The sequence below is a fragment of the Pelobates fuscus genome, chromosome 1 (genome assembly GCF_036172605.1).
Source record: "Pelobates fuscus isolate aPelFus1 chromosome 1, aPelFus1.pri, whole genome shotgun sequence".
NCBI lineage: Eukaryota > Metazoa > Chordata > Amphibia > Anura > Pelobatidae > Pelobates > Pelobates fuscus.
The window spans coordinates 79,818,325-79,834,548 of record NC_086317.1 but is presented as its reverse complement, the minus strand read 5'-3'; the positions used below and the strand labels follow the sequence as shown (position 1 = coordinate 79,834,548).

General features: G+C 37.9%; 1 protein-coding gene across 2 annotated transcripts in view; it reads right to left on the bottom strand.

The window, feature by feature from the left end:
• Nucleotides 1–823: 823 nt before the first annotated feature.
• SH2B2 (SH2B adaptor protein 2) overlaps nucleotides 824–16,224 on the bottom strand; it is an 81,136-nt gene continuing 65,735 nt past the window's right edge. Inside the window, exons 4-9 of one of the 2 annotated variants that reach the window (XM_063449908.1) lie at nucleotides 13,757–13,848; nucleotides 11,512–11,606; nucleotides 10,810–10,995; nucleotides 7,977–8,170; nucleotides 5,035–5,206; nucleotides 824–2,632 (exon numbers count right to left, since the gene is read on the bottom strand). In XM_063449908.1, the coding sequence (XP_063305978.1) occupies nucleotides 2,337–2,632; nucleotides 5,035–5,206; nucleotides 7,977–8,170; nucleotides 10,810–10,995; nucleotides 11,512–11,606; nucleotides 13,757–13,848 (1,035 nt within the window). In that variant the 3' untranslated portion in view covers nucleotides 824–2,336. The remainder of the gene's footprint in view (nucleotides 2,633–5,034; nucleotides 5,207–7,976; nucleotides 8,171–10,809; nucleotides 10,996–11,511; nucleotides 11,607–13,756; nucleotides 13,849–16,224) is intronic. The other variant, XM_063449909.1, reaches the window with a different exon arrangement.

The window sequence follows — 16,224 nt, the reverse complement described above, 5'->3', positions numbered from 1 at the left end:
GCCTATGGTGCTTTCTGCGCATGCGTATTACATTCTCCCATGGAAAGAGGTGAAAAAAAGTTTATAACACTTTATTCACCTGGAGGGGGTGGACCTATAGTTAAAGGAACACTAAAGTCACCAAAACAACTCTAGCTTAATGAATCATTTTTGTGTATAGATAATGCCTCTGTGGTCTCACAGCTCAATTCACTGCCATTTAGGAGTTAGATCACGTTTACTTATGTTTATGCAGCTCTAGCCACACTTCCCCTGGCTGTTACTGACACAACCTGCATGAAAACAAAATGACTGCGTTATCAATTTTTTATCTCCTGCTCTGTAGAATTAACTTAATTCACACACAGGAGGCTGCTGCAGGGTCTAGCAAGCTATTAACAGAACAGAAGATGAGAAATTCTAAATTAAACAGAATCTGCAATGGAGGAAGTATAAACATTAGATGACTCTTTACGGGAAGTGTTTAGGGAGGCTCTGCAAATAACATGCAGTGTGATTAGGGCTGCATGCACAAAGTGATTTAACGCCTAAATGGCAGAGAATTGAGCAGTGAAACTACGGGACATGACTGCTTCATTACGCTAAAGTTGTTTTGGTGAGTATAGCGTCACTTTAACTGCAGAGGGACTCCATAGCATTAGGAATACAGTTTTGTATTCCTAAAGTTATAGTGTTCCTTTATTATATTGTTTCGCCAAGTAATCTGGACAATGCCGCTATCTCAATAAAGGAATACAGCGTGAAGAAGTTTCTTTAGAATTTTTATCTAGAATTTTCACATATAAATTATTTATTTGTAAATCGCACATTTTTGTGATATTGTTTAAAAGACCTGACATAAGTATATTTTATTAGGTTGTAAATCAATCAGAAGTATGCACTAATGGAAAATAAATCATACAAATATTGATTACATTACTAAAAATTCTGGACAATTTATTTCACAGGAGTGTTTTTGGCAGTTTTAAATTACTTAATAATCAATCTACAACACAAACAAATGTATACACTTGGTCTACATACAAGCTTTTTCTGCTCTGTTTTTTTATGTATAAAAAAAAGGTATTTGCAGAAATCTTAGAACATTTTCACATGTATAACAAGAAATAATTCGATTTTAAAGGTGCTTTTTTGTTAAAAGAGGGAAAAAAGTCATGTGAACATACCACCTTGACAAAAAAGTAAAAAAAACAGCTGAGTTGTATAAATTTCTAACTCAACCGAGTTGTGTTTTTAAACCCCTAATCTTGGTCTAGATTCTGTCAGTTGTTAACTCACAACTATTTAGTAAAAAAAATATGCCAATGACTGTATGTTTTATACTGACCTTTTTGCAGTTGCTTTATGTATATTAAGTATATACAATACTCCTAAACAATACAATGGGCTATATGATGTAAGATGTAATATGTTAGCGGCTCAGTCATTACTGTACTTTTACAAAAAATCTTAAATATTGGCTACTATGGGACAACTGGGAGCAATCCATTGGCAAAATCACCTACAGAATTACAGTAGTTGTTCTGGACAACATTAAAGCGGCACTGAATCTTTAATACTCATTTTGACTTTGTTGAAATTTCACTGAAGAGGAGCAGACTGAGGAAGATGGCTGTGCATGCAAGGGACAGGTTCAGTAAAGTAAATCTCACCTTTACCAGTCCCCCCCTAGCCACCAGACCCCTAGCAAATTCAGCAAAGTCCCCAGTACGTGACAGTGCCGCTTCAATTGTCAAATTGTTGTTGTGCTACATGAACCATACGGTGTTTATGCACTAAACAGTGGGTTGCCATCACTTGACTCTAAATTAGGTAAAACATATTTGACTGGCTGAATACATTACCAGATATTTTTTTCCAAATCAGTTATTTTTACATAAATTCTGTAGGTGGATTGGTGACTCATAAAAACTTTAATTAATAAACCCCTTAAACTCAAAATTACTCAAGTACTTGTTCACCCTTTGTATAACCGTTTTAGCTGGATTAAATTATGGTAGAAGGTAAAACCATTTACTATTTAAATCAGCTGCGTAAAATGAGAGATGACTTTCATAAACTGTTCATGTATCTTTAAAATCCTGGTTTTTGAAGATGACAAAAAGAAACTTGAACAATGACAAACGCTGGCTACTGCTGAAGTGAACAAAATGTACATTAAGAGTATATTGATTTAATGTGCTATGACATAAGACACCTCCCGAAACAGATGAGTGGGCAATGTATCCTCTGGGATCACAAGAGACTTATTTAGGGCATACAACCACTTGTAAATGTAGGCCATGGCTCGTGAACTGAAGACAAGGTCAATAATACTTCCACTTCTTATGTCTGAATTAGTAAAAAGAATACTGATTCTCTACAGCTCTGGTCCGACTTCGAGATCCATCACTTTCGTGGTAATCTTCTGTGCTTCCATTTGGGGATTCTAGTAAAAGTTCTGCACTGTTACTGCGACTCCGGGTTCCTAGAGTACTGTCCACTCTGTGATATGCCGGATGTGAGGCTGATGCAGAGTTCTCCGGAGACACAGATGGCAAAGTACTTGCTCCAGAACTTGAAAAATAGTGTTGGGGTTGGTTTTCAGTCCTACAACTTTGTTGGAATCCCATATTTGGGGATGGTCCAGGATCTATAAATAAGATAAGAATTTGGTTATAATATTACCAAACGTTTTCCTGTTTTTTTTAAATAATATATGCCTATTGAATGGATGGATTGATGGATTGATGATGTGTTTGTGTATTCACTAAAGTGTGTTTGTGTGCATGCATATTTGGGCAAACATTTTGTTTTTAGCATTAGCAACTATACAACCATCAACCAACTTTTCTGCACCGTCCTTTTATAATGTTGCTTGGTGTCCACTCTCTCAGTGACCTGAAGCAAAGGAAGTCACTTACTGAATGGTGGTTTAATCAGCCTGGTGGCCTGACCCAGTAAGGAAGCGGGTTTCCTGTCTGCTTTACCAGGACCTCTGCGGCCCTTTCAATCAGGAGCACAGTGCAAAAACTCCCCGCACTACGTTCTCTACAGCCAGGTACCAGCTATCCTACAATAGATTGTGCAGCAGGAACTTTGCAGCATGTTGTTTGGTACTTGTTTATTGTAGGGCTTAAAAAAAATCCCACCCACTTATAGATGGTGGGCAGGTCTTGACATACTAGCTTGGCCTAACAGGAATTTGCAATGACCTGTCTGGGCCTAAATCGTGTTAAATGTAGGAAATTAATTTGCCCCAGATGCCTGTCTGTGGCTTTCCAGAAATGCATCAATTAAATGAAAATTATATAAATGGTAAGAATAAAAAATATATTTAGTAACTATTTTCAAATTAAAAACATCCTAGCCACTTTGATGAAGACCAATGCTAGGGTAGAAACACTGTTGTGTCCATTATTTAGTTTGCTTCAAATCGCAAGGCATGTTGCAGTTACAAGGAAGTATATGCATACATGAACTAAGTGGATGCCTTTCAATGTTTATTGAATTTTCATTCCAAAAGTAATTTATTAACTGTCACTTACACAGAGAAGCATGCTGCATCTTAACAAAATGTGATCATCACCCCTAGAGGACATGCTATGGCTTGAAGTGGCAAGTAACCAGTAGGGCTTGGCTAGTAGCATAGGACAGCAAATTGTAAGCCTGATCTATGGCATTGATTAGGAAGTGTTTGTTAATAAGGTAAAGCCTGTTCTAATATGCTAAGTAATGTTGGTCTAAAAGCACGTCCAAGCTAATAGTGCTTTTGGGAAAAGAAAGATGATGCACACTTTATTTATTGACTAGGTAACCATTAGTAGATGAGATGATGGATCCACTGTTTAAGTCCTTGATAATCCCGCAGAACAAAAAGCCATTTGGAATGTTCCTTAGACAATATATTACTGAAAATATCTTGACTTCCCAGCGGAACTGATATATATATCTACAACACAAAGGCCTCGATTTAAAAAGTTTCCCAAACGATTCAATACTGTTAGAAAACCTTTCCAAATGATTTAATCTACGAAAAGTCTAATAGACTTTAATAGCGACTCTTGTAGATAGATTATTTGGAAACATTTTGTAACATTACGGGGTCATTTGGAAATCTTATTAAATCGAGGTGATAGTTCTGTAACAATGCTAGATTAACCCCACGATATGGAAGTGCATAGAAGGATTTTCACATTCTTTAAAATCTAATTTTTCTATGCAGCAACATTTTCGGATGCCCATTATTTACCAGGCACAAGCTATAGAGGTTGGGAACTATGCTGGGGAAGTAGGGAGCATCACTGGTTGAAGAGAAAGTACTTCTAGCCTTTCATTTTTAGAGGTCAATACAATGACTGAGCAGTAAGCTGCTAAATAATAGCATTTTCACTATGGGAAAATAAAATAAAACTTCAACAATTGGTAAAACACATATATTATTATTAGTTCACTTTTTTACTTAGAAACAGTGTGAAATTATAAAAAGTGTTTTTTTTTTTTTTTTTTAAAGGGATATTACAACCAAATTATTATTTGTAATGCACCAACAAATTCCACAGCGCTGTACAAATACCAGTGTTTTCATAAAACACAGGTTTTGTTTAGAGTAACCCATACTGTGCCGCTCCGCCTGAGCACCCAAATTAGAAAAAAAAAAAATGTAAATAAAGCTAAAACTCAGCCATGCTACAATTAGCTGTTTGGCCCAGAAAATTGTGCATGCCAACGCTAGATGCCAAATTTGCACTGGACTTACATTAGCCACCTGGAATTTTTGTTCCAGACTGGCTAATTATGCCAATTATGCCAATATGAGACCAGAGGTGGAGTTACACAAGCAGCAGCACATACAGACTCCGGGCACCATGACCAACTCAAATCAATCAACTGGTTATGGTGCTTTGAGTCATACTTTAAAAACAAACAGTACTACAAACAATATAAAGCTGGTGATTCACATGTATCTATTTCTAGTCTCCATATGTTGACTCAGATTTCTTTTTTTCATCATGCTAAACCATATGAAGTTTAGAGAAGAAGAATATTTCTCACCAGATGAAGGATATTGAGCAACAACATAGCTTCGAAGGGTTATGTCAGCAGAACCACCGGATTCCAGAGGGATCGGATGAGAATGAAAGTGCTTTAGCATGTCAAAAATGGTCTGGAACCAGAGATGCTGCACATGGCACTGGCCGTTCTCATTCAGCGACAATCGCAGGTGCTACAGCAAAACAAATAAATTGTAGAGTAGGTTTTAAGTTTTAGATAATACAAGCATTCTCTAATGCCTTACCAATATACCAGTGGTTTTCAAGTAATGGCCTTGATATAATTAGAGCCAATCACATTTACCTACAGTTAATCGGCTCCGACTCAGATTAATTTGATTACGTTAAAGGATTATAGGTTCAAATGTTTAAACCAATAGCTGTAGTCTACATTGAAAATATCGTCTTTAGTAATTTGATTTCATTTATCGGGCATATACAGTGCCTTGCAAAAGTATTCACCCCCCCCCCCCCTTGGCATTTTTCGTGTTTTTGTTGCCTTACAACCTGGAAGTAACATGGCTTGTTTGAGGATTGCATCATTTAATTTATAGAACATGCCCACAACTTTAAAGGTGTTTTTTTTTCGTATTGTGAAGGAAACAACAAATAGGACAAAATAAACAGAAAAGTCAATGTGCATAACTATTCACCCCCTAAAGTTAATACTTTGTAGAGCCACCTTTTGCGGCAATCACAAGTCGCTTTGGATAAGTCTCTATGAGCTTGCCACATTTTACCACTGGGATTTTTGCCCATTCCTCCTTGCAAAACTGCTCCAGCTCCTTCACGTTGGATGGTTTGCGCTTGTGAACAGCAATCTTTAAGTCTGACCACATATTTTCTATTCGATTGACGTCTGGGCTTTGACTAGGCCATTCCAACACATTTAAAGGTTTCCCCTTAAACCACTCAAGTGTTGCTTAAGCAGTGTGTTTGGGGACATTGTCCTGCTGGAAGGTGAACCTCCGTTCTAGCCTCAAATCACGCACAGAGCATTTGCTCAAGAATATCCCTGTATTTAGCATCATCCATCTTTCCTCAACTCTGACCAGTTTCCCAGTCCCGGCTGCTGAAAAACATCCCCACATCATGATGCTGCCACCACCATGTTTCACTGTTGGGATGGTGTTTTTTGGGTGATGTGATGTGTTGGGTTTGCGCCAGACAAAGCGTTTTCTTTGATGGCCGAAAAGTTCAATTTTAGTCTCATCAGACCAGAGCACCTTCCTCCATACATTTTGGGAGTCTCCCACATGCCTTTTTCGCAAACTCAAAATGTGCCATTTTGTTTTTTGCTGAAAGTAATGGCTTTCTTCTGGCCACTCTGCCATAAAGCCCAACTCTATGGAGGGTACGGCTTATTGTCGTCCTATGTACAGATACTCCAGTCTCTGCTGTGGAACTCTGCAGCTCCTCCAGGGTTACCTTAGGTCTCTGTGCTGCCTCTCTGCTTAATGTCCTCCTTGCCCGGTCTGTGAGTTTTGGTGAGCGGCCGTCTCTTGGCAGGTTTGCTGTTGTGCATTGTTCTTTCCATTTGGTTATGATAGATTTGATGGTGCTCCTAGGGATCATCAAAGATTTGGACCTAATTTGTACTTCTTAACAACATTTTCCCTTACTTGTTTGGAGAGTTCCTTGGTCTTCATGGCAGTGTTTGGTTAGCGGTGCCTCTTGCTTAGGTGTTGCAGCCTCTGGGTCCTTTCAAAAAAGGTGTGTATATGTAATGACAGATCATGTGACCCTTAGATTGCACACAGGTGGACATCATTTCACTAATTATGTGACTTCTGAAGGTAATTGGTTGCACCAGAGCTTTTTATGGGCTTCATAACAAAAGAGGTGAATACATACGCACATGGCAATTTTCTGTTTTCTATTTCTAAAAAATAGTTTTATGTAGATATATTCTGGTTTCACTTTACCAACTTAGACTATTGTGTTCTGATCCATCACATAAAATTCAGATTAACAAAACATTGAACTTAAGGCTGTAATGTAACAAAATAGGTCAAAAGTCATGGGGGGTGAATACTTTTGCAAGGCACTGTAATCCCCAATAAATAGCATCATTACATTTGACAGCTAAAAGTCACAACTGAGCCTGACTCGATTCTTTGACATACAACCTCCTCTCGCATTACATGAGAACATTGAACATCCTATCTTCACAATGCCTGTAGCTCAGATACTTCTCATAGGGAAGCATTTGATTCAATGCTTCTGTATGAGAAGCATTTGATTGGAAGAGCGTATCGCATTGCCTCACATGCACTTCTTGTCCACAATGCTTCTCTAACAGAAGCATTTGATTGGACAAGAAGTCACTGAGCATTCAACATGCAAGATGACAAAACTGAAGAAGGAGCTGCCGGCTGCAAGGACTGTGACTCGGCACTGGAAAAAAGGTAAGGGGAATAGTTTCCCTTTAAGGCAACATCTATGACTGTACCAACAATGCTCTAGAAGCGTCTTTCATGAATATCCCTTGAACAATTAAATAAATAATATAACAGAAATGTTACTGATTAAAGTGAACCCAATCGTGTTAAGATAAAATAAATTTTTAAAAATTATATAAACATGTCAGAAAATACCAACTCAAGGAAGTAAAACATTTCTGCAGAGTGAATTACCTTTCTGATCTGGGTATATTTGATTTAAAAATTTCATAGAAACCACAAATTACAAATGCATTACTCTTACTGAAACTCTCTAATGATCTTTGGTGGAAGGACAATCAAATAACATTCAAAATATACTTTGTCTATGACAGGGCATGAGCGTATATACTGGGAGTATTTTTTCGTAAACACCAATAAAAAGTAATAAATATCAGAAATTAATGATAAATGTTGTTTTTGTAGAGCCAATAAAATGTGATGTTACTTGTATAAAAATACCCTTAATTTATCAGAAATTCTTCTTGTGGAGTCTACTTGCCTTAGCTTTGCCTTGAAAATTAAAAGTCAGAACATATTCTCCAGGACGGGTTTCGCTTTGTCGGATGACAAATAGCCCATGACTCCGAGGTCCACCAGAAAGTACTAATTGAGCAGCTTTAATTCGAGATAATGTCCCATGGAACCAGGGAAAGTCAAACAGATTAATGTCTACTTCATTCTCAACGTCTTCACCTTTAATGTCAAAAAATAAAATCAGATACATTAACTTCACAATATCATTTATTGAGAAAACTTATAGGGAAAAAAAAGCCCATTAAAACACATTTAATCCCATTATTGTCTTTAGTGATAAGTATTCAGGGTGAATTGAGGTTTCTAAAGATAAAAGCTTTCTTTTTCACACTAATACATATATTCAGTATATTTGACATTTCTATTTTTTTCTGTATGATTGACCATTGAAGAATGTTCCAACTTGTTTGCATCCAAATTCAGCCTTTTCATTTCCCCAGAAAAAAATACTTTTTAAACTGGTATGCATGAACAGACTTTTTTTTTTTTTTACCTCATTGTTGAATAACAAATGTACAGGTTGTTTTGCATTGCATAATTCATTTAATAATGTATTACAAAATTAATCGTTAATCTCCTGTGCACAGTCCTCCACACTGAAACCACAGACCATCCAAACGTCCTCTCTAGTTCATGAAACTCAACATACAGTTGGAGACATTTTCATAGCGAGTTTGTTTTGCTCCTCAAACAAAACTTTTGGCCAAAAATCACACACTCTATACCGTGCCAAAAACTACCATGGTAAGATGTGCCTAGTTAGGGGTACAGGTTAGAGCCTTCTACATTTGGGCTGGGTAGTTTGCCTGTCTATCAGCTAAAAAAAATGTATAACAAAAACTGCACACTTGCACTCAAAACATTTGCACTAGCTGGAAACCTGAATATTTTTTACAGGTATTCGAGGTAAAATGCAGCATTTGACATTATTTTGATATATCTGCAAGATGCCACAAGCATGATAAGCACTTCAACCTTGACTACTTTTGCATAACCCTTCTATGCCATTCTTTACAGAGGAAGAGAAAGACAAGAGAGCAGGAAGCAAACAGTTCCCCCATACTATTTCTACAGGAGAGTGGTCCACAGCACTTACAGATCTGCTGTGGGAAATATACACTGCACCCAATGAAAGCAACTGCAAGACTAGCATCAAGGGATATAATGACAATTTTTAAATGTACTCCACTCCAGTGTACATTTTTTTTTTTTTTAAATACTACACATTTTAAATTAACATCTTAATACTCTGTCCTAATGATGTGGCCAGAGGTGGTGTTACAACCCCAGCAGCAGAGGGGTTAATCTCTGTATGTGCAGTACTTCATGGCGAAACGTTGCACATACAGCTTCCAGGCACCACGACCACTTAAATCAGAGACCCGAAATACATTTTAACAATCTGAATTATATCATTGTATGAAACGAACACAGTATATTTTCCCGCAGAGTAACGCATAAAAGCTCCGTATTTTTAGGAATATCAACATTTATTTTAACAATTATTATTAAGGCCATCATGAAACCAGGAAATACAGAATATCAATTTTGGTGAAACCTATATTTGTTATTTTGATCATTTTAAACCAGCATTACGGAGTAAAGCTAAAATAATTCATTCAAAGTTCCCAGGTTCTTATCGATATCTTACAAACTGGAATCACCCCAGACCCTTGGAAAGGTATTTTTAAAAAGAGATATAAAAAAAAAACATACTTCCCTTAAAGGAAAACTCCAGTGCCAGGAAAACAATCCGTTTTCCTGGCACTGGAGGTACCCTCTCCCTCCCACCCCCCAATACCCGGTTACTGAAGGGGTGAAAACGCCTTCAGTCACTTACCTGAGGCAGCGACAATGTCCCTCGTTGCTGTCTCCTCCTCTGCGCCGCTCCTCCTACTGTCTCCGTCGAACGGTGGGCGAGACTGATCCCGCCCACCGGCCGAGGAGACCTAATGCGCATGCGCGGCAATGCCGCGCATGCGCATTAGCGCTCCCCATAGGAAAGCATTGAAAAAGATTTTCAATGCTTTCCTATGAGGAAATGAGCGACACTGGAGGTCCTCACACAGCGTGAGGACGTCCAGAGACGCTCTAGCACAGATAATCTGTGCTATGAAGGAGGAAGTGCCATCTAGTGGCTGTCTAGAAGACAGCCACTAGAGGTGGAGTTAACCCTGCAAGGTAATTATTGCAGTTTATAAAAAACTGAAATAATTACACTTGCAGGGTTAAGAGTAGTGGGAGTTGGCACCCAGACCACTCCAATGAGCAGAAGTGGTCTGGGTGCCTGGAGTGCCCCTTTAAATATTGGAAATCTGCTGCCCCTACTATACAAAAAATGTTTTCATTTTCACCATGGAGCATGTTACAGCTGCTACACCGGTACTTCCACTCATAATAATGTCAATGTTCATGATTAATTGTAAATAACAGCTGATCGTATCAGATCAATCCTTGTTCTCTGATGGAGATGGGGATGGAGGGAAGGTGCCACTCTCATTAGGTTTCCTCCATACCCATCTAACGCTACTTTGCTCTTCTCCTCTTTATCTTAATCTACCTTCCCTACCTATAGTAAGGTAAACAAATTCCTATTGAAGTATCTTATTCTTGTATTGTTGTTGTTTTTTTTTTTTTTTTATGTTATTCTATATTGTTATGCTATTTATGGCTTAAGGTAATGTTGCTTCTTCTCAGACTGCTTACTGTCCATTTTTTTTTTAAAACAACATTTTGCAATAAAGCACTATACCTCAAAGCAATTCATTCAACATTAAATCAGCCATTTAGTAGAGTACCTGGTGCATGGCTAGAAGATGGTGATTCCAAGGTCTGCAGAAAATTCTCCAGTGGAACATGCACAAGCTGTTCTGAAGAAGCCTGATCCCTACTTCTTACTTGAGGAGGCAGAGCAGGCGGAGGAAGGGAAACAGCAGACATGGCGGTAAGATCAGGTACTCCTGCCTCAAGAGGACGATATACTGCTGACATAAAAGACAACAAAAAAATCTTCTTAAAAATATATATATTTATATTTGAAGATCATCATGATTTTCTAGTTTATCTATAATTGGTTCGGTATTAGAAGTGTGTGCATCACAATTAATTTAAAAATAATGTGATGTTATATTGGCATAGAGCAATAACATTCCAGAATACTGTTTTCAGGTTTATATCATATGCAATCATATTAAAAGAAAAAAATATGCTAGTAAAGTTTTAAAATTGCTATTTTATTTATAAACAGATATACAAAATGTGACGAGTGAAAGAAGGGATTCTGGGGTAGGGTAGGCAGAAGACATGAGACATGGACATTCAAACATTCTACACATTACTTAGTTTTCTAATGCTGTGAATCATATGCGCATACACACTGCATACTACTTGAGCTCTTTGTTTAATGTAGAGTTCTGGAATACAATCATGCACACGTCATTCAACGGACAAGGAATGGGCACTTTCATACTTTCGTACAAAAAATAAAATAAACATCTTACCCTCAGCCAGAAACTCGCAGCTACATGACGAAGCTCTGTTTGGTAGACAAGCTCCCTGCTCACACGATGAGAGTTCTATATCGTCCCCACTGTCTCTGAAAGAACAAGCAAAACTGTTATTTTACACAGACTTCATGATATTTTAGCCTAAAACAATTATTTTAAAAAGAATGCTTCAAATTTATGTTTTAAAAGATATATTATTAAATATATAATAGAGTGTTAATATGGACATAGACAAACATATCTCCCAACAACTGCAGCAATTGCAGAACCATCGTTGTGAGATATGTGGTCTTGTTTTCTTAGAGTTGTTGTAATATGATTATATCACTTCATGCGCTATACCCCACATCTGCTTCTTAGAGTAATGCACATAGAACAAAAGACCCCCAACTAAGCATGTGTGCTAGCAGAATGGAAGGACTCAAACAGCAGATTCCACTGCCCGTCAACAGATCCATCCACCTCTAAAATAATCTACATTAAATTATGTTTTATCAAGTGAAAAACCTTATTGCTGACAATAAGTTAGTGTAATTTGTCATACTTTACATGTGTTTGTATGTGGAAATTGAGATGTTGCTAATTTTTTTTATACATGAAATAAACTAGTTTGACGGCAATAAAAATAGTCAAATAGCTGAAATGTTAGAGTTTCTTATATAAATAATGCATTTAAAAAATATTGCAAATAAATAAATTTTTCAAGTAAAAAAAAAATATTTAAAAAAAAAATGTTTCCAGCCAAATCAATAAAAAAAAATATTTCTGAAAAACTAAAATTCCAGACAAATCACTGTTTGTGAGTCTAATGACTGGTACAGAGAGAGACCTTTAATCAGTAGGATCTCCTTCTAATCTATGGGGTCTGTCCAGCAGGGGTTTATGTGTTAACTAGTTTCTAACTAAAGAACAGTTCCCATAGGATAAGTGGAACTGCTCTAAAAACTGACAGCAGCCACGATGCATCTGCTCTCAGATTATATCTTTGCAGCTTTTGGCAGAGCCACAGTTCAAGAGTGGTCCAAGGCTCGGCTCTGTGTCCCAGCTGTTTGACAGCATTGAAGGGCAAGCTTAGGGCTGTGGTGATTGCTACAATTTGGTTTGGCTGTAAAGTGCACTGTGCACCACCATCAATAATTAAACGCACTATTATGTAGTGATGGCGCTTAGAGGGAAGCTTTGAATTTAGCAACATATAATGTATACAATTGTGTATTTGTTTTTAGTTTATTTTTAAGTATACATTTTTTCTTTCTTTCTGTATAAATGCAGCAGTCAAACATCCACAGTCATTATTAGATTGTAGTCCAAAATCTTTTCAGCTGAATATGTTGGTGCTATACAAATAGTTGTATTTGTAACTTAGTAAATTCACTTCTAGGAAAATCAGAATTCAACAATGGTTGTGTAATATGCCACGAAGAAAATATCACTACAGAAGAGATTGATAAAACAGTGGAGACAGTCACAAAATGAAAACATAATTTTACCTTTAAGAATCACACATACTGTCATTAAGATTGGTTTATACAAATATAAACCAATCTTAATAAATATACAAATATAAAGGTATTATTAAAGGAGCTTTATAGTGCCAGGAATACAAACATGTATTCCTGAAACTATAGTGTTAAACTAACTATTTAGGTCCCCAGGCCCCTTAGATTCCATGGGATAGGTGATTAAACAAACCTTTTTTCCCACACCATGTAGGTGTTCCCGTCTCCATGGCTGAGATCATCAGTTTTGATGATCTCAGCCAATCAAATGCTTGGAATGTTATTTTGATGCACAGCAAAACACCACGCAGCGCCAATCATCATCTCCTTATAGAGATGCATTGCATCAATGTATCTCTATAGGGAACGGTCAGCGTCTCCATGCAGAATGTGAATACACTGAACGTAATTGTGCAGCACTGGACTGGGAATCACGTCTAGTCTCAGTCTAAGTGACTTCCATTAGAGGTGTTCTAGGCAGCAATGAAAGATTGCCTTTTCTCTGAAAAGGAAGCTTTACATTGCTCAGCCTGCAGGGACATGCTATATACACCAAAACCACCAAGTTGTAGTGGTTTTGGTGACTATAGTCTCCATTTAAGTGCGTGTTTTGGAGTTGTAAAAAAATAATATCTTCGACGCTTCATTTCTTTCCATTTCAACTATTTTGACCTGAATATTTAGAGTCTGATGTCATCTTACCAGAACTCATTGTTTAGTAATGTTTTAGGCACACTTACCCAGGGTCTATACAATCCTGTATATCAGCTACCCAAGAGTGTTTCTGTAGAGAGTCGATAGTTTCTAAAATATATTCAGCACAATTTTCTACCTAGAGAGAAAAAGTAGACCACAATTTGATTCAGATATAACCATTGCAATATATATTTCACATAAAATATGTTTAAGATTTTGATTTTGAAAAATCAGCTTTCCTCCTACCTTAACCACTAAAAAGATCAGTTATTGTAAAACACTTCATTAAAGGTACACTGTAGGCACCCAGACCACTTCAGCCCGTTGAAGTGGTTTGGGTGCCAACTCCCATCACCCTTCACCCTACAAGTTTTTATAAACTGCAATAATTACCTTGCAGGGTTAAGTCCTCCTCTAGTGGCTGTCTACCAGACAGCCACTAGAGGGACTTCCGATTTCTTAGATGACTTTTGGTCATCTAAATGATGCTGGACAGCGTCGCCGGAATCCCCATAGGAAAGCATTATTCAAGGAGGTCTAATGAGCGCGTGCGGCCATTGTCGCACATACGCATTAGGTCTCTCTCGTCGGCGGGGGAGGAGCGTGGGTGGAGCCTGACCCAATGCCGAGGGACATCGGCGCTGGATTCAGGTAAGTGTCTGAAGGGGTTTTAACATGGGATGTGGGGTAGGGAGGGAGGGGGGCACTGCAAGATTGTGTAGTGCCAGGAAAACGGGCTTGTTTTCCTGGCACTGGAGAATCCCTTTAAGTGCAAGCTAAATAAATGTAATAAATGTGAAGGTAGGTTGGCACAGAGGAAATACCAGGGCAAGTCCAGAGAGTGGGGGATATTCAGGAGATGAAATCACTCAGACAACAAGAAAACTGACATAATATGAGAGAGAGAATCACTGTCTATTCATTAAATATCATTTTTTTAAATTCTGTTGAACTAATTTACCTTGGGTTTTTTTTGGCATAAGTTGCAAGCTGGACAGCAAACTAACCTCAATTCCCTTTTTGTGACACAGCAGACAATGAAATTGTATATAGCAGGGTATCTAATAGAGATCACCTAGGAATTTGTGTTCCTGACACTACAGCGCCCCTTTAATTTAAACATGTATTCCTGACACTACAGTTCTAAAACCACCATTTAGGTGGTCGGCTCCCCTTACCTCAGGTTAGAAAGGTGATATACTCACCTTTTTACAGCGCCGCGTGGGGGGTCTTTGTGTTTGGCCCCACCCATATCTGCCTCCTTGGCTGACATAATCAGAATTGATGATCTCAGCCAATTGCAATGCTTTGCCATAGGAAAGCATTGTATTGGCTGAGATCGTGAATTCTGATTAACTCAGCCAAGGAGGCGAGGCGGGGGCAGGGCAAAACACCTCCCTGGCCAATCAGCATCTTCTCATAGAGATGCATTGAATCAATGCATCTGTATGGGGAAAGTTCAGCGTCTCCATGCAGTGTGTGGAGACGCTGAACAGCAGTGCTGCACAGTGCCCCAGGAAGCACCCCTAGTGGCCGTCTGAGGAGTGGCCACTAGTGGTGTTCCTAGGCTGTAATGCAAACACTGCCTTTTCTCTGAAAATGCAGTGTCTACATTAAAATGCCTGCATGGACAGGCTATAGACACTAGAACGACTACATTAAGGTGTAGTTGTTCTGGTGACTCTAGTGTCCCTTTAATATAACCTAATTAAGTAGTTTTGGTGTATAAATTACGCCTCTGCAGTCTCACTGCTCAAATCTCTGCAATGTATTAGTTAAATCACTGTGGCTATGCAGCCCTATCCACACCTACCCAGGCTGAGACTCTGAAAGCGTCCCTACACATTTCCTAAATAAGAGTCTAAATTGTTTTTGTTTCCCTTATTGACAGTGGAATTCCTTTAGAATGTCTTGTCTTCTGCTCTGTTAACAGCTTGCAACTGCCTCATGTACGTGATTACAGTTCAATTAACAGAGCAGAAGAAAGAACTTCTAAAATAAACACAATGTAGTGTTCACTACTTTGATTGAACCGACTAAACGCAAATCCTTTTTTTCATGCAGCTGTGTCAGTTACAGTCAGCGGAGGTGTGGCTAGAACGGCATAAACATAAACAAAAGTGATTTAACTCCTAAATGGCACAGTATTGAGCAGTTAGATTGCAGGAGCCTGATCTATATACCAACACTTCTTCATTAAACTAAAGTTGTTTTAGTATTAACAAAAAAGTGTCAGTGCTTAGTCAGTAATCCCCTAAGTCCCATTGTACAGCGCTACGGAATATGTTGGCGCTATATAAATACCACCTCCACAGCAGTGGATTTATTACAGATGGGATGTCAGGAGGTGACTAAGGTGATTACTGACTAAGGACTAAGTTGTTTTGGGGAGAATTAGGGAATATTCTTCATGTGTATAGCAGCTATTTTAATTTTTTGGATTTAAAAAAAAAATGTTTTTGTATACTATTTATATATATATATATATATATATATATATATATATATATAT